This window comes from Ostrinia furnacalis, unplaced genomic scaffold, assembly GCF_004193835.3.
Source record: "Ostrinia furnacalis isolate ACB-3 unplaced genomic scaffold, ASM419383v2 OfSCF6657, whole genome shotgun sequence".
NCBI classification, from domain to species: domain Eukaryota; kingdom Metazoa; phylum Arthropoda; class Insecta; order Lepidoptera; family Crambidae; genus Ostrinia; species Ostrinia furnacalis.
This window is the reverse complement of record NW_021136896.1, coordinates 551,419-570,147: the sequence shown is the minus strand read 5'-3', so window position 1 is coordinate 570,147 and position 18,729 is coordinate 551,419. Positions and strand designations below refer to the sequence as shown.

General features: G+C 37.1%; 1 protein-coding gene across 1 annotated transcript in view; it reads left to right on the top strand.

The window, feature by feature from the left end:
* LOC114362631 (titin homolog) overlaps positions 1 to 18,729 on the top strand; it is a 42,666-nt gene that overhangs the window by 19,646 nt on the left and 4,291 nt on the right. Inside the window, exons 2-4 of the mRNA XM_028318101.1 lie at positions 4,155 to 4,234; positions 18,194 to 18,247; positions 18,367 to 18,546. Of these exons, the coding sequence (XP_028173902.1) occupies positions 4,155 to 4,234; positions 18,194 to 18,247; positions 18,367 to 18,546 (314 nt within the window). The remainder of the gene's footprint in view (positions 1 to 4,154; positions 4,235 to 18,193; positions 18,248 to 18,366; positions 18,547 to 18,729) is intronic.

Below are 18,729 nucleotides of genomic sequence, written 5' to 3'. Positions count from 1 at the left end.
TGGATTGCACCATCTTACTTTGACTTTGATAAACGTCAAAAATCTGTCAAACTCCATACAAAATGCACCGGTTATCGTCATAGTTACCGTTAAAGTTAGGTGGTGCAACTCAGCCTTAATGTCGAACTCCAACAGCGACCAATATTCTTATGGTGTTTTGGGTTTTTCGCCCATGAAACTTGCTACTTAGATAACTCTAGGTATTATTATAATGTACACTAAGAGTAAGAAAATACAATTTTCTAGAAAATTATAGACAGTCGAAGCCGCTGATGCAATTGATTTTTCAGTGCTACGAAATAATTACAATTGTGTGCTCTACAATTTTACTTCATCTTCATAAGATCGACGGTCAAACGCTAGGTTAGTAGTAAAAGAAAAATATTTTTCACCTCATTATGACCGTTATCGTAGGAAAACTAATTGCATCAAACTTTTTACTCTCTTTGAAAGGGCTGTTAGCTTCTAACCTACTTTGCATTCAAAGTAACATGCATGTGATACTTTGACATTTAGGTAACGAACTAGATATGAATCTAGACGTAAATATTTTTTGCTTACAGATGAGTACTTTCGAAAGTTGCTCGCGAACCTCGCGGGTTCAGCCCGAGCGAAGCAGGTCACACAAGTTTCGGAATTACGCTGCGCGGATAATGCGAGGCTTTGTGATAAAACGACCAACACAATGCCCATAATAGTATGTAGAGGTCAATAAATAAAAGAGTTGTAATCTATCCAGTTTTACAGAACAATATCGTTTTGACCCATATTTTTGTATGTTAGAAGAGGTCATGAGCGCGGCATGGCAGATATGAAATTCAGAATTGCATGAAGGTTTTTTATAACGTGAGAACTATGACTTATGTGCCTGAAGCATAGAAATGATTTATCTTTGCATTAATAGTAAGTAATTATAATTAAGTAATTATTTGGTAGTCATATTCCCAAGTTTAGTTATGTCACAGTACAGCGGGCAATATTTCAGGACTTTAGAAAATGTGGGATATAAAGTTATTTCAAATGACATTATTTTATTATGAGCAATAGACATAATTAAGCAACAAGCTCGCCGAGCAACGTGATAACGACGTCCAGGCTAATGAACTGCAGTGAATTGGTCATAAACTTGCAAGTCAAACAATTTTGTAGCGAGATTTCTCGATTAGATAAGCGAGGGGTCGCAGGTTGTAATGACTTCCTCAGTGCTCATCTGTAATGTTTACGTGACGATGCCCAGAAGCGGAAATATAGGTCCATAAATTGAAATATGCAGCTTTAAGCGTTTGTTCCGTTAGGATCAAGCCAGGGTTGTGGGTTGTTCCAGTTCCCACAGTATATTTATGCATGTCCTGCTAATTTAATGCCGCACTGCATTTGGGACTTACAAAACTCGTATCGCCCCCGAGTAAAACATTAATTTACAAAAAGAATCCAGCGGGAAGTAAAAAACTACCCTTAACTTTTCATCTTCTAACAAATAGCCCTCTTAAGCCCTCCTTTCATAAAATGGCGTCAATATCAGAGGTCAGAGGGTGTTCCATCAGCCCAGATTTAGGAGGGCTTTCCCCGGAGTCGAGTGGTTCATCCATCCCCGTGACGTTGATTAATCCCCGTTTGAACGACTTGAGATACTAGAACTTACTCGAATGTGCTCCACAATTGAGGTTACACTCGGTTTTGATCGAGCTGAGTGGACACAATCGATTCGTCCGACTCGAGACTGCGTGTCAGCGCTGCATTGCGAATCCGGAATCGTATGATATTGTTGCATAAGAATATAGCTAAGTAATGAGTTTACCATTTTTGTCTGAATCATCAAAAGACACTTCTAGTAATTTATTAATTGAATTATTAGGACAGTAATGTTTTCAATCTACAGTTAGATGCACGAGTTCATTAGTAGTCTTAAGAATAAATAGTGTGATTTAAATATCTAACAAAATTCGTACCTTAAGATACTAAAGAACTCGGGCTTGTACTACTGTACTTTGATAACTTACTTAATTTTAGTAGTAACCTTAATTTACAACAGTGAAGTTAATTTTAGATTTGAAATAGTTTATTATCGTGAAGTTTCTTTGATACCTACTTGATACATTCATTGGTAAGTTTTGATCTTATTGCTATTTTTACACGTTTTCTTTTTTACATTAACATTTTGTTTTAACTACATAAAATTGTTTTAGGGCCAAAACATTAGATGAAATTTGTAACGGTAAGGATAGGACATTTAAATAGGAGCAAGTGTTTATTTACTTATTTTCTTCATCTCACATTTCTATTATTTTTAATATCTTCATTGTTATCAATTTTAGAGTAACTAGATTTGCTCATATTATAGATTTAAAAAAAAATAAAGAGCAAAATTATTTACACTCAGACACGGTACATCATCTTGGCAAATAATTGAGGATGTGCAGTGCTTTCTTAAATCAGGCTAAGTGTGAGTGTCAGGCGGGGCTCGTCGTCGGCGCCACTTTCACACGGAAGGCGGTGACCGATGACCGATGGCGCGTGAACTGCGATTATCTTATTGAGGGCGGGCGGATGGGCCGCCCGCCGTCCGTCCGAATGTCACATTGTACAAATTGTCTTGACACCGATCCCTTTGATCAGCTTATTGTTGATATTTGGGTTCCGTTGTGCTTTATAAACGGAGAAGGCAATTTAGATTTATGTTGTTTGTTTATATTTTATTTTTCAGTTACTATTATTCATATGCCGTCCATTTAATTTATGTTTCATATTTTCACTGAAAATACGTTGTTATTGCTTCAGGTTAAAATATCAATTATGTAAATGCCCCATTATCGCATCAAGTATTTGTTATACATTATGATGTAGAATACCCATTTTAACGGCAGCAAATTATAGGAACCCCAAGCGTAAGAGTCTCATTCGCGCTTGACGCTCTCGGCCATGGGAATGTGTCGCGGGCGCGGGTCCATCCGTCATCGTTAGGGAAGGAAAGTAATGACGATTGATCGGACGTGTTGGGATAATTTCATCACGGCTGTGCTGGTACAAATGAATGCGCTAGTCAATGATAGATCATGTGAAAAGAACCAGTTCGTAGCTAATCTATCAAACATTTTAATCATAATTCTGGACCTAGCTTTTAAAACAATGAACATTCCTTACCTAAATTATATGTTCGGGAATTCATAGACCACATCGTACATTCCTTTGCGATTGAATAGCGATCTAGTTGCTCGTCCATAGCAACAGCGGGCGAAGGCATTTCTATCCGCTAGTAATTGAATCGTCTGGGATGCATGAGCTATATTTATTTGCTCCCAACGTTGCCTCTAGGATTACTATACTCATGGGTGCTGGGATGGCAGGATCTTATTACGTGAAGAATTTTATACATTCCACTCCCAGCTACTTTCGACCTTGTTGCTTTATCTTTAAGGTCCGTAAAGCAAGGGAGGCTGGCCACGCGCTCGGTCATGGACCTCTCGTAGGCTGCGCGCGCGCTCGTCTTTTTGCGGCGCATCCGACGCATTTTTCTCTCGGAATCCCATTTGCGATCCGACATTGTCATTTTGCTAATTGACACGTTTAATTTGATTATTTGTATGCGCGGACGCCGTTGTGCGTTTCGGTATGGCCACTATAAGATGGAATGGAATTCGGAACACCGGTATCGGACGCAAGTATGTGATACCGTGAAATAACTCGGTTTTTTGTCGGCAATTAAGCCTAGTCATGGGTCAATTATGCCCGATAATTATAATGCGCTTACGGACATAATAATTATTAAAGTTAAAAATTTACCGCGACTTTTTCCTTGAATTATTGCTGATAAGACGAACAGAATTTATTTATTTGGAATTCTTTGAAAACTGTAGACAACTAATAATGGGACTCAAAGGTGTCATTTTATTAGAATTAGAGTACAACACTGCACTCATTTTTCAAATTCTAACTAATGGAACGAAAGTTGAAGATTTTTCTTAGTTGAGGACAATCATTTGTATGTTTACTAGAATAGGTACGTTTTCTTTTCGTCACAGACGACGATTGCTATAACGAAAGGTCATACCAGCTTAGTAAAAAGAAACAATATTTTACGTTGGAGGAAGCTGAAGACGGGTCACAGTAAGAAGTAATTTAGTGCTTTTGTTAATTGATATTTGTGTTTGTTGCAGGTCAAAAGGCGACATGACGTCGCCGACGTGCCTGCTCCTGCTGGCTGCAGCGTTCCACTTCCTTACTTTAAGTAGTGCGGGTAAGTGCTACCTTTGTCTAACATTTGGTCGAAATATAAACTGAACTATCGCGTTACGTGTAACGGAAAAATAACTGAAAATAAATAGTGACTTAGGATTTTTATTCTGATTTTCCGGGTCCTGATCAAGAAAAATACCATGATTTTATGTTTTAAAAACTATCAAGAAAGAAAATACTGATGTGTATTTGCACGGTGTGTTTTTTAGTTAATGACAAGGTACCTACTCGTACGTAACACTTTATATTTCGTTGTAATCTGATCGCTTAGCATCCGGTCTGCGTTCTATCACCTCTGCAAAGTGTGAGGTGTGATGCGAGTGACACGTTGGTACAGTCAGTAGCATAAACAATGAACTTGAAAACAAACATTGAGGGTACGAGTGGTGCGACTAATCACTGAGCCAGTTACATTTTCTATTCAAGATCACGTTACTCAACTGGTTTATCTATTTTCAAGAAAACGTCACCGATACAATAACTTCAGTATGTGTTTAAGTACTGAAAACTACAAAATCTGTGGCGAATTATTTACTTTGCTTCTTATACATAATTATTTTGATATGCGCACTGAAAATAAACTAAATCCTAATATTTTTGAGTCTGATTGTACTCGGTGTCAATTTGAACATTCCTTCAGCGCGATTAGGCACACAGTGACGTGCTAAATGCAGTTGACATGTGGTATACTTGCTCTCTCCTGTTTCAAGTCCTGCTTTTGACAGGTCTTTAGATCGAGATAATTTATTGAATTTTTACGTAAGGATCTCTTTTTCAATAAATTATTTACGTGAGCTAACTTAGTAAGTCCAAAGTGCCAAACTCAAAAGAAGCACTACTGAAATCTTACAATGAACTAGATGTAACTATGTACTTACAATACTAAGCCCTTAAGACCTAAATAACTCGTTGAAACTCACTATGTAGGTTTTAGAATGTTTTCCATCATCTTAATTGGTGTTGGAAATCAAGATTACCTACAAAGGCCATCGAAGCCGTAACAAATGTTTTGAAACTGAGTCATTGCGTGACATTAATTATAAAACTTTGTAATAAAAAGGCAAATAAAAATGTACTTATTAGTTTAAAAAGACCTAGTTAATTTCAAAAATACTTTTGGTCTGTAGCCGAATAATTTATCTCAATGTTTAGAAATTTCAGATAAGTACAATATAGATTATTATAATGACTCGTAGAACATAAAATATCGGGTACATCGTTTTATTTAGTCAAGACTTTGTTCAATATTTGTCCAAGTTAACGTCTTTAAGTCAAGATGGTGTATTTGAATAGGTACGACTAAAAGTAATTAGATATTATTTGTGTTCAATGTTGACATAGTATCATTGCGGTAAGAAAAAAGTTGAGTATCATTTCAATCTATCGAAAAACTATTTTTATGTCAATTGTTGTGTTAAAAGTTGATGAATCCACTTTACCTTGTCCATCATATTACAAATCAAGCTATTTATAACTAGCTCAAAATATAAAAACAACTACCTGCGTAGAACATACGAATGGCCATACAATTTACGTAATCAATTCTGAAAAATACCGATTTATTTGCGTTCTGTGACGTAACAAATAATACTAGTGAACAATGAATTTTATTACTGTAGTGAAGGCTTATAAAGTCGGTTTATAATTTCAGACGGCAACAATGGAGGCAGGAGTTGACTTTGCAAATCGATATCTGATATTCTGACTCACCTAAACTTAACTAACGTTCTTTTGATTGAACTCGCATATTGTGCGAAGGAGGCAGAGCTTTGATCTTTAAAAATCGGTTTTCCGAGTAGGTTCTTTTCGATCATAAAAAGTCTGACTGAACGTTGTGCGATTGGACGAGCCACGAGCGCGCTCCATCACGCGAGCAAATTAGATTTCATATTTCACGAAGCTAAGGATTGCGCTTTCAGTTCCGCTGCAGTATTTAATGGTAGACTTGCAATGAATTTGCTGTTTATCATTTGATATGGAATTCGTTTTGAAAATAAAGATTTGACTTTACTTATTTATTAACTTACAGAGAAACTCAAATTCAACTTGTATTAACCAGATAACTAATCCATGTTGTTTTCATAAATTAAACCATCCTTCCTACATTCCATTAATGCGTAAAAGAACCATATTAATTACGAAAAATTGTCTGCGCCTTTTATACGCATTGTATCCTTAAATATGAAATAACTGTAAAGTAATTATAACCGAAGTTAATCCGTACAACTGTTATTGTACCGTAAACAAATAAACTCAAGGCGGCGGTATTTGGGTTACACTCGGCTTACACCCTGCGCCTACGCAGCTACGCCACTCGTAAACGCCCGAACAAAGGCTCCGTAGTGTTTGCGCACCATCGATTGATTTAATATCGATAATTTAAAATACGAAAACCAAAATTTGAATATAAAACATTAGATCGAGAAAACCGGCAGTGCTAACTTAATTGACAAATATCCAAAAGGACATGAGAGTATTGGGACTCCATGAACAAGACGTTCAATGTAGAATTAAATGGTGGCGCGTGATTGGGTACCTAAGCTAGCTTAAGAAACATATATCATTTTCATGAACGTTTCTCTGTTAGGCGTCAGCGTTATGAGTCTCTTGAAGTTTAAAGCATCCTAATCTACCAAGAAATAATAAGAAAATTAATTCTCATTCTTTGTAAGTATAACTATAACTTTTTAGTAGAAGTCTAGAGTATCGATCGTTTGTATAAACAGCCTTAAGGCTCTGTCTTCAATGACGCAGATTGTTCGGGAATCTTTTATTTGTCCAGCCAAGGCCAGCGGCTGCGGCGGTGACGTCGACGTCGGCCGATACCATTGTGACGTTATTGATGAGGCTGGTAGAGCACCAGCTGCACAAGAGATTCATTTAGCAAGCATAAGTGAAAGCGATAAATATCTTTATTTAATAACTACAACTTTTGCTCGCGGCTTACCCGTGTGAAGTTCAGATTGTCAAAGATCGTTGTAAATTCATTATATTTATAGCATTTCTATTTCTATTAACTATTAATCATTTATAAAACAATTTGTTATATCGGTGGCAATGATATTAATCATTTCATTAATTTAATAATTTATTGAATTATTAACCAGAACGTAATCATTTAACTTTAATAAGATTCAATCAATCAAGTCATCAGTGATTTATTTATCTAATTCTACAAATAGATTGTTTGAATGACATACTCGTACACTATTACTTCTTATGGACTCGATTTTTTTATCACATATTAAAATGTCATTAGTATAATTACACAAAAGTGTATGTAAGTGTAGTTATGGTTGTGGTGTTGTTTAATCTAATCCGACATAGAACCAAGAAGCTAGATTACATGTAGGCAGTTGAGTCGTCACCTTAAATAAGCCTGCAGTGTAAAATGGCGTCTCGCAATCTGTGGTAAAAGTCCAGGGGAATGCCTAGATAGACCGGGAGCGCGACTGCATTCCACGCGTGACTCACGCCGCGCCACGATAAGTAGCTGGCAAAAGCTTAGCTAAGCTTACAATTTAGAAGCTTTTATTTAACTTCCCCTGCCCCGATATCCGATTGAGTTAAATAATATTTCAACATGTGATTGATGTAGACAAAAAATAAATGTACCTATTTATGTGACTAACACCCGTATCCACAAAAGATACTTAAGTGAGGCAGCAAGTCGAACGCACAGAGTTGAATAGAGCTCTGTGATTGGTTTTTGTGTGACCCTGTGCATCCACGTACAGTGTGAGACTTCATAGTAATGATTGTGAATACGGGCCTTAGTTTAGCTAGACCTAAATATTGTTTAGGTCTAGCTAAACTTCAATTATCATTAATTTAGTAGCTGTTTAAGTAGATTGCTTTTCGGACAAGAAACAGACTCGAGTGACATCCGGTCGTAACAGGTCACAGCGGCAGAAGCCATTAGCTTATTAAGACCCTTGTGTTTGCCTCCTCAGACAGGCGTCTGACGCGCTACCTGGAATCCACTAATGGAATGACTGCCGCCCGAATGTCTGAGTACTTAGCAAGGACAAGAGGAGTTAATTTGCTACAGATTCACGAGTACCTACCTACCCTAATACTAGCATACAATAATGAAGCTTTCATAGTACAGTTATCGTTATTATATCATTAGATCAAGTCTAATGAAATCAACTGTCTGATTATTATTATAATAGGCTTCTTACTGAGATGCTAAGACACTGTGATAATCTACATGTTCTAACAATAAGACGATCACTTATCACACTATCAACTTTAAACCCTATCCAAAGTGTCAGAGTAGAATTTGCGTAGTGCCGATAAATCCCCATTTTTACCCGACTGCGCCAAAAGAAGGGTTATTATAATCCTGCCAGCCGCCTACACGCACGCGTCCGATGACATCTCGCTCGGCTCGCGTGCGCCGGCGCAGATCTGCGTAACCGACGCTGCCCGGGATGACAGCACTCGATCAGGCTTTACATTACTGAAATATCACTTCTTTATCCTTTTGCAAGTTCTCAGAAACTGTTCATGTTGTCATCTCTCTATTTCGTTTCATCCGTGTGGTAGTCATTGTAACTGATCTTTTCATTTCAATTCAGTTCTAGCTCCATGACATAATGATAAGCCCCGAAAATTGTGTAAAGCGCCATTTTGGGACAGTATTTTGTGGAAAGTTAAAAATAATTTTACCTAATTTTAATAAAAATATGAAATTGCAGTAAGTATCTAAGTGTATTAAGGTATATAAAATAGTGCAGTACCTAGTTCGATATAACAATAGCTGCTCTGTTGTCAATAGCAAATTGTGCAGTCTAGATGACTCTATTATAGCTATTGCTTTTACACGTGTTCGCTATTTCCTGGGAATGCTTTGGCATTCACCAGTCATATGACCACCAATACTGGCATGATTATAATCTACAGAGTTCTTTGTAAGAACAAATATAACAGTCAATCACAGATTGAAGAACATAGGTTAAAGGTAAACTTTCTCTAATCATTTCTGAAGCTTGAAAAAGATTGAAATATCGGTCATAATTCAGCGCATTTAATGTAAGTAAGTAATGTTCACGTCATTTTAATTTATGAGATACCATAATTTGAAGCAATCAGACCTCTTTAATTGCTTGAACTCGTGTGCAACCACTGCAATTATAGTATGCAATGTCCCTAATGACAAGTTAAATGTAATCAAGGAAAATGAGAGTGAAATGCTCGGAAAGTGGTTCTGTAACCGTGTTTATTTAGTTGAGTATGAGTGAGCTATGTGCCCATAAATGTCGGACGCAATGGTCGGCTTAAAAGACATTGCGATTAAGCATTAGACATCTAACTTCGGCACTGAAATGGAAGTTACCCGTGTGATAGTCAACGCTTAAATATTTAGTAATGTTGCGCAGCTTTATCGTGGCCGACGGGAGCCCGCGGCGGCTGCGCCCGCGCTCGCAGGAACGTGTCCGAGCTAGGCCACGTTATCGCTTACATTGTTAGCGGTATGAATAAATAACAACTAATGTGCTTGCTTGAATACGAGTACTGGTTCTTAGCTTGAAATACTTTTGATAATAATCAATCTTAAATACCAAATAGGATGGTAAGGTGGCGTAAAATATATGGGGAACACTCTAGCTAGGGTAAGACAGCTAAAGATTCATTCAGCTTATAATCGAACAGCTTATACTCAAATGTACATACTTCCTTACTATAAAAGTGCCTTTTTAGCGAAGTCTCAAGTCTAGCAAAGTCAGTTGTAAACAAACAAAGCAAAGTAAGCCCCTGGCTCGGAGGGATGAGCGGCGCGTATCGATCGCCCGTGACACCCCGTATCTGCTCCGCGCAGGGCTGCCTCTGCTTGGTTATAATTTTATAGAAAATGGTGTGTATTTATGAAAATAGATAAGTTTTATTTAATAAGACTGCTGTCAAGAAATGGGCAAGTTATTAGTAAGAAATCTCGTTAGTTAATATCGAGACAGGCTCACTCTTGTACTCGTACTAATGACTAGTTACAGTTATATAGTTTGCTTATAACATGATTAATTATTAAAATAAAAATATTTTAAATCTGTTCTCTAATTCAAGCCGCTTGAATAATGTGTTTTAGCCAGCCCTATTCCCTGCTGCCAATGGTGACATGCACCAATGAACACCGCGACATGCGAGTGTGGATTCGATAAGTGTGGCTCCGTTCATCTCCCGGGCTGCGACGGGAATGGAAATAATAAATCAAATATCGTGCAAAGGTGCAAATGTGTGTTAAATACATATCACAGTAGCTTTATTTTATGGCTCACCTTTAAAAAATAAGAATGTAGAGCTTAGATAATCCTAATTTCTGATTTATTTATTTATTTATTTAATAATACTTTAATGTTATAATCTCAGATTATGAGAATAATGTTTTTTTCTTTATGTTTTCAGTAAATTCGTAATATAACGTGAACTATAAGTAATGTAGAAGAATTAAACCAAAAATCCTTGCTTTGGTAGCCGCCCCACAGAACCGCGACGTTGGTGCACGTCTCTACCGGTATAAATTACCCCCAATTTTTCCTTCCGCAACATACCATTAGCTTTTTAGTGCGCTGTTCGAGCCATTTTTCAGATACGTTGTGCTACTTGCTAACTACGAAATTTATTTCCCCCACGGTAACCTTTGCGATATTATTCGCAATAATAATCTTAACGTTACGCGCAAACAGTTCAATAATTTAGGAATTATAGAAATGTTTCGTATTATGTGAAATTCTCGACAATTTACTCGTTTACTTTGTATGAGCAATATGAATAATATTCAGTGATTATGACCGGTTCAAAACAAGCAATGGGTACGTTTTCTAAAAGGAATCTTTACCACAAATAAAATTTATCTCCACATCCATAAATCTTTACAAATTTGACAGACTGTGGTCGATTAAGTCAAAGCAATTGAAAAAGCCTGTCTTCAGCCATTAAGTAGGTAATTTAAAGTGGCGAGCAGTCTGAATAAATCAAGGATAAACGCGATGGATTCAAACCCGGATTAGAAAGTCCTGTTTGGCAGCACTCCTTTGGCACCTCACCAGCGATGGCTACCGAATGCTTCATTTTAATTGCCGCTCGTGACTGACATAATCCGAAAGGTGAAGCGGGACTCTGACGGTGTTGGAAGAACTTTGAAGTTGCCATATTCTTATGGGTGTTGAGTGGTGTGCGAGATCGAGATCGTTTTAGTATAAAATAATTGCTTGACTTCTTTAACGGTTTTTGCTCTCAGATACTTGTCTATGTTTTATTTCAACACAGTCTTTTCTATTAAAAAATATACTTGTTTAGGTAAATGTATCAGTGTTTCGTTGAGAGTTTTTTTAGAAGAGATTCTAAAAGCACATGAAAATGTACCGTGTATGAAAAACATGAGTATTTACAGTTAGTCATGGTTTATCATGAAATCGAATGTCAAGCCCAAAGTCTTTGTATTTGATCGTCACGTTAGTAAATCAATGTCACTAGCAGAATCTAAATACGCGTGGGTTCGACTCCTAGGTGTGACAATAAACGAATGAGAATACAAAAATAGAGTTTGTGAATTAAATTCGTTATCTTATGTCTCAAAGTCACACTGTACGAGTACGAGTAGGTACCTATAGTGTCCCTGCGAAGTAATTTTAACTTACTCAATACTCAATACAAAAATCGTTTATTGCATAACCACATTAGCATTCACATTAGGTCTTACAATTTAGGCAGTTATACAATGTGGACCCAGTTAGGGCACAGCTACTTTAGGAAGGAGACAGAACGACTTAAGGTTAAACTTTAGGACTTAAACTTAAGGTTGTTTGCTTTAAAGACTTCCTCTATGACATCCATCCATCTTCCTCATAGATTAGAGGAGTGTGCTCGGAGTACCTGCAACTACACCACAAATACATACTGATTTCTGAGACATATGTGACTCATGCGCCATGTCATTCCGCAGGTACGAGTACAAGGCGCATGTCAAGAGCACAAGAAATAATACCAACACACATTTTTATTGCATCTATTATTATCTATTGCAAATATTAGGTTATTTATATCATACTTTGTAACTATATTTTACAGTCTAAAAGTTTAAAAGTCTAAAATAAACTTTTAATTTAGAATGACGTTGTTAGATCTAATAAATAAACAAAAATAAGCAGGGATTTAGGAAGCCTTAATTCTTATATTCAGTTATGTCACTTAAATCTCGAGAAGAATATTTTCTTCAAGTGCAACTTTTATACCATAATAATGTTTTATGAATAGCATCAATGACTTTTTCCATGCGTACGCTGAAAGGTGATGAAACTGGAGCCGCGGCGGTCGCGCGGCCTTCGCTACTTTACGGCCCATCTCAGGCGCGCGTTTCCTCGAACTCTACATTTTATTTACCATACTTATTTATTTACTTTGATGTATTTACCTCGTCTATTTTTCCCTCTAGAATGATGACATATTTTGCACGGTAGATAAATAAGACATTTAACTTACGATTCTACGAATGGATACTAAAAGTTTAGTGAATGATGTATTCTATTTAAATAACATGTTTAGTACCTATTTCTCGAAGATTCTGAATAGTCATTTGGTAGACAGTGAGTAAAACTGTTTTTTTGTTTGTTCTTGTTCATTCTGAAACGACACTCAAAACTTGATTCAAACTCGAGCATAGATTCAAAGTTTTAAACCAGCGATTAAATATTTGAACGAATACCTGCTTTCATCTATTGCAGTGAGTAGATTAATACTTGAGTAGGTATTGTTTCATAAAGCCTCAAGGACTTTTTAGGACTCTTTTTAATGGCCGACTGATATAAAATTTTCTTTTTAAAGCCAGAAAGTGAATCTATGTTAAACAACGAGGCTTTATGCAAGCCGCTAGGATATTCGCACGCTTAAATAATAGTTGCAGATTTAAAAATAGCAAACCGTATGCTAAGTTCCTTATTTGGATATACGTATTTATTTTTATAATAACGGCCTTGTCTATTACTACTCGTACGACAACCGTATTACAAGTGGAATAGACTCGTTTCACGGGTGTTTGTGCTTCGGGAAACAAAGCAACTGTCATCGACGGTATTCATTAAACGTGCGTTCGTCTTTTGTTTACATGGAAGGAGTAACTCGTTTATTACACTATTTCTAATAGGTTGTTTGAATGTTCAAGTGTACCTTATCTACTAACTTTTTTATTGTTTAGAAACGTTTTTAACGTTAGGTTAGGTGTAGGTATTTTGGAAAACACTAAGGCCGTTTGTAGACATTTCTTTTTGATCGGACAATGGACCGTCAAAAAACGGATATCCTTTGTTTGCTGTCAATTTGCTTGTGCACACGTTTTCATTATAAACTTACCATATACCACCGCTAAATCAGACGAAAAATCGGGCCGTAGTCCGATAAGAAACGGATGTTTACAAGCGGCCTTACGCGGACTAGAATCTAGCTAAATATCATTGCATTGCATCACAACAAATAAAAGTTATTTATCATCTGTCAATCAAATTATTCCTATTGGGCATACATGCATAAGAGTATTCTGATTATGTTCTTGATTTTTACAATCGGATTTGACTATTTAATTTCAAATCTGCCATTATTTTTAATAGGTTGTTGTCTGTCGGGTCACATTCCGCGGCCTAGTGAGTCACACTTATTGTTTTAGCTATTGTCTGCCGGTCCACTTTCTCTCTGAATGGGCATTCCATTGTTAGTTTGTTTGATTTTGTTTTGTTGCGTGTGTTATGGTTCATCCGAATATGTTTTATTGCTCGAGATGACAAACAAGCCTGACTGCCCCCGTACACCAAATATTTTGTGGAAATAACATAAGACATGGCAGTAGGTCTTCTAATATGTATTGCAAAAGGGTTGTACTTAACGGGTCTTATTGAGACATCGTTGTAAAACGTTATACGTACATATCTGTGGAACTTTACCTATAACTTTGGCTTAAGCGTACTAGGTCCGTAGTTTTTTTGTTCTAAAAGTCAGTCGTATATGGTACTACGAGTATACGATACCTCGTTAGCGTACATCGCCGATAATCGCGAGTAATTACAGTTGTGACTGTAATTAATCCGCGGCTGTCGATCCCCGCAACCGCAGCATGTCTAGTTATCCCTCTGACGAGATTATATCATGAAACTGTACACTTACGTAAACTACGAGTGAGTAGCTTTGCCTTCAGCTGGCGTAATAAGATATTATTTCTTGTCACTTTGAGCCCTAAGATATTTAAGAACTCAAATGAGTTCCTACATTTTTACAGTCATTGTAATAAACATACCCATGGCTTTTAATGTATTCAAATAATGAAAGTGTGTGTATCAAAACATTTTATTATGAATCTATCTTTTTTGTTTTTTTCAGTCTTTCCGCAATGGTAAAGTAAATACCGCAAAAACTGAACAAATAAAGTGGCTTCCAAACTTGACCCGTTAACGCCTTAATTCAAGAACTTTCTACGCAGTAGCCTTTTTTATTTATTGTAATTTACATATTTAATCTACTGCGTAATATGCAAAGTGGAAGAGTAACAATAACAAAAGATTTTATGTATCAAAATTAGGATGATATTATGATGCTAATCACGCACAACAGTATCAAGGATGATTTTGACTTCGTGATGCCTTGCTCTAGCAAGGTATCTAAAACTTCAATAATTTTCTAAAACCACTTACTGCGTTGTATTGTGAAATTGTCACTCAAAACGATGACGATGCAATTATCAATGTAGACTATAAACTGACAGCGGTATTTATTACTTAATCGGCTGCTGCATCAAATTGGCGGCTGATGACTAATTCCCGCCAGTTATGTCAGCCGTGTTTATGCCAGACGTCGCCGTCGCGGCGCTCTGGCTGATTGACGGCTGGCGGCGGCGATTGCCGATTTAATCATTATTAATACCTAATGCGTTATTTAATTAATTGACTAAAATCACGAACCAATAATATTAATTGATATAGTTATTTTTTTGGGAAACAGAAGATTTCGATCATAAATTAAAATTAATTAGATTAAAAGAGTAATATAATATTAAACATGAAGCCTCACTGATTCTCACATGATGTTATTAAGACTGTCCTAATATAACGTTATATTCTTAGCCCTTATAACTTTATACGCGTTGGTATATTACTTGTAGAGCCCGTATACGTGACCTTAGGTTCGTTATCAGGGTAAAGTTGCAGGTCGACGCTCGGAGCGCCCCGCCCTGCCAGCCGCCCTAGATAGCCGCCCACACATCCACTTATGAACTGTAAGTCGATCGTAAACGGATATTATTAGGAACGGAAGCGGAAGTGGTTCGAAAGCATCCGGGAAAATATGTTTTATTTTTTTCAATTTTGGTATAATATTACCTAAGCCTATCAATCCAATCATGCGAAGGAGATAACATTACTCTCATTGAAAGGTAACGATGACAGAGTAGTCTATATTACATACAGTAAAAACAAGTATATCCTTCCAACATCTTTGTATAAGAGAGGACAAGAGGAAAACGTCGTTATTGCTTTAATACTTGGGAACTAGGTCAATACTCTGGAGATTTGATATCTATCCCGCCCTACATCGAGCGCATACGATCAGATCCCGTGCAACTTATTCGGATATGAGTTTATTCGGATTTAATTTATTTGAAATTGTTTAAAAAATAATTCGTTATTTTTTATTCGTTATTCGTCTAAAAAAGTACAAATTCTTCGGAATTTGTACTTTTTTTAGACGAATTCTTCCTAAAAGGAAAATTCCTCGCCCTAGATGGAGGTCACCCGCCCGCCCTTCAGGCGGTCGAGGGCGAGGCCGATAGCTGATATGCCTGGCAAAGATACCACACGTAGAGTTGCGACTTACTTATTAATTTATACGAAAACGTGAGTGTGTTGACAATATTATACGAAAATTGAAACATCTAGCTACTTCAGGGAGAATTATGAGAAACTTATTCGCCGCCCTAAATAAAGGTCGTCCGCCCGCCCTTGCGCGGCCGAGGGCGAGGTCGACACTCGATCCGTCTGCCGCGGCGCCAACGAACGGAAGCTGTTTTCTGCTCTGTCAAGATCACAGGCTCAATAGTGTTAACTTTCGCTTGTACTTTGTTAAATATTATTAAAAAAAAGTATTGATAATATTAACTATTCTATTGAGCTTATGATTTTCTTCATTAGGTAAACCTCAACCTCACTCTGTATAGTATTATACTACTATATACTGGTAAATGTAATATTTTCTGCTTTGTTAAAAAATCCAGGCTATTTATTACAAGCACCATTTAAATTTAAAAGCAATAAAATATTGTGCATAGATAATCAATTTTCTATAAACACGATAAATATTCAACAAGGAAAATAAACTAATGTGTTATAAATCTCATTCTGTTACAATGAAATAAATAAGTTATTTAAAGCATAAAATTAGTCATTTTAATATGCTTGTTCACGAAGCTGAATAACATTATTTTATCAAACAGTATTAATATGTATCAAATCAAACAAACAAATCGTGGTTCAACAAAACATGTAGAAGATTTTCTCGCGGCTTCGAAAACATTACCTAAAGTTCATGCTTACATAACCCGAAGAGGGGACCGTAAAACAAATTCGAGTGAGTTCAGGATTGGGCATAAATCTGCGCTTTGAAGAGAGTATAATGGCGCGGTCACAATGGGAGATCCGTCGTCATTACTTATTCGTGTTCTACAGCCCTCGTCGGGGCGAGGGGTGGCATCTGTCATCCATCATCTCGGGAGCGGTTTACACGACAAGTTTGACAAAATTAATTACTCTAAATCTAAAAATGTCCTTCCAGATTTGCTTCATATTGCAAATATTGCGTCAAAGAAATTAGCTGATCCTAAACTACGATCGTGGCATTATACGGGAAGAGCTGAGATGATGGAAGGATCACTCGTTAAATAAGTAATTAAGACCAATTAAAAAATATATAATGGATATACTTAATATAGGTAACGTCTCACTTTGATAATGTATTGGATAAGAGTCACAGTCACCAATAAATATATGGAAGGTTTGGTTAGTCGTATCGTGTAAATGCCAGAAAGTCGTCTGCGCGTTCTCAGAGGCAATTAGTCACATTTGTTTGAGTTTTTCTCAGTCGAGTGGAGAGGAGGGGGCGTCGATGTCTACACGTGTAGGCACTTTGTTAGGGGTGGTAGTTCCCTCTTATTACTGTTACAGACAATTATATGCAGGCTGAAACCTACCCCACAGCAATTAGTTAAATTGACGTTAATGTTTCAGACGTCCTTTGTCGAATGTTAAACACCTAGCTCCTTTTAATACATAATAGAATTCTAACTGGAAATTAAAACATACTATAACTAACCCCAAAAATATTTTTGAAGTCCATACTTAATTTCAGTAAGTAAAAATAAATCACGAGTCGACGTAGAGTTGTCGAGACCGAGTAAGTAGGTCTAAAAAATAAATAAAGTCCCCATTCACCCATCACATAAATACCTAAGTACCGCGCACTGATTAAAATCGGTGCTTTTAGAAACCGGGGTTTATTTAGGCAATGTATCTTGTCCCTTCAATCTCCCTTCCGTCGTTCGTTATCCTGGCGCTCCCGGAATTCCCTCAGCCATTGCTCCAGCACCCAAATTAAATTTATTCATTGGCCTCGTTCGGCCGACAATTTGCCTGCAAACGCGCCTCAATCAACACACAATCGCGGCAAAGAGGTTTCTGAGTCATTATTTAAATAAATTATTTGCCAAATCGACAGCTTTCAAGAAGAAACGAAGTTGAATTATGGTTTATTTTACTAAATGGATTGCTTTTTTATAGTCTTCGTTAGATAAATCGAATTATTTGAATACCAGTCTTTCTGTAATTTAATTCTAGCTGCATAATTTGTATGTAATAGAAAAATAACTGGATTTCAGAATAAGATCTTGGGAATTTTTACGAAATTTTAAACGTGTTTTTCTTTGTTTCAGGTCCCCTGGGTCCCTTGCCAAATGTAACGAGTTCTGATTTAGGATTAAAAGAAGGTGCGTAAAGTTTTCCGTTATTCGTTATCGTAAATCGTTAGACCATTTCTCAATGTAGATCTTTTAACAAACAAATCTGTAAAACTCATGTAATGATTTTATTATTCAATCGTTTCCAGGCAGCTGCGCAGTGGGTGATGTGGTGTACATGCCCGGGGACGAATTCCCCGGGTCCGGGCCGTGCGAGCGCTGCGCGTGCGCCGCGGGCGACGTGCGCTGCAGCCGCCAGCGCTGTGAGCCGCGGCCCGGCTGCAAGGCGCTGCACCGCCCCGACCAGTGCTGCCCTACCTACCAGTGCGGTAAGTTGTCACAGAGGAAAACATCTACTTAAAGGGCGAAGTTCACTTGTTTCTTAAGTTGTCCCAACCATGGCGCTTGCAACAGTGCCGAAATATCGGAAACTCAAAATTAAGGTACATGGTAGCAATCCCGTCAGTAGTAATAGGAATTATGATAGTGACCATGAAATTTTAAAACAATAT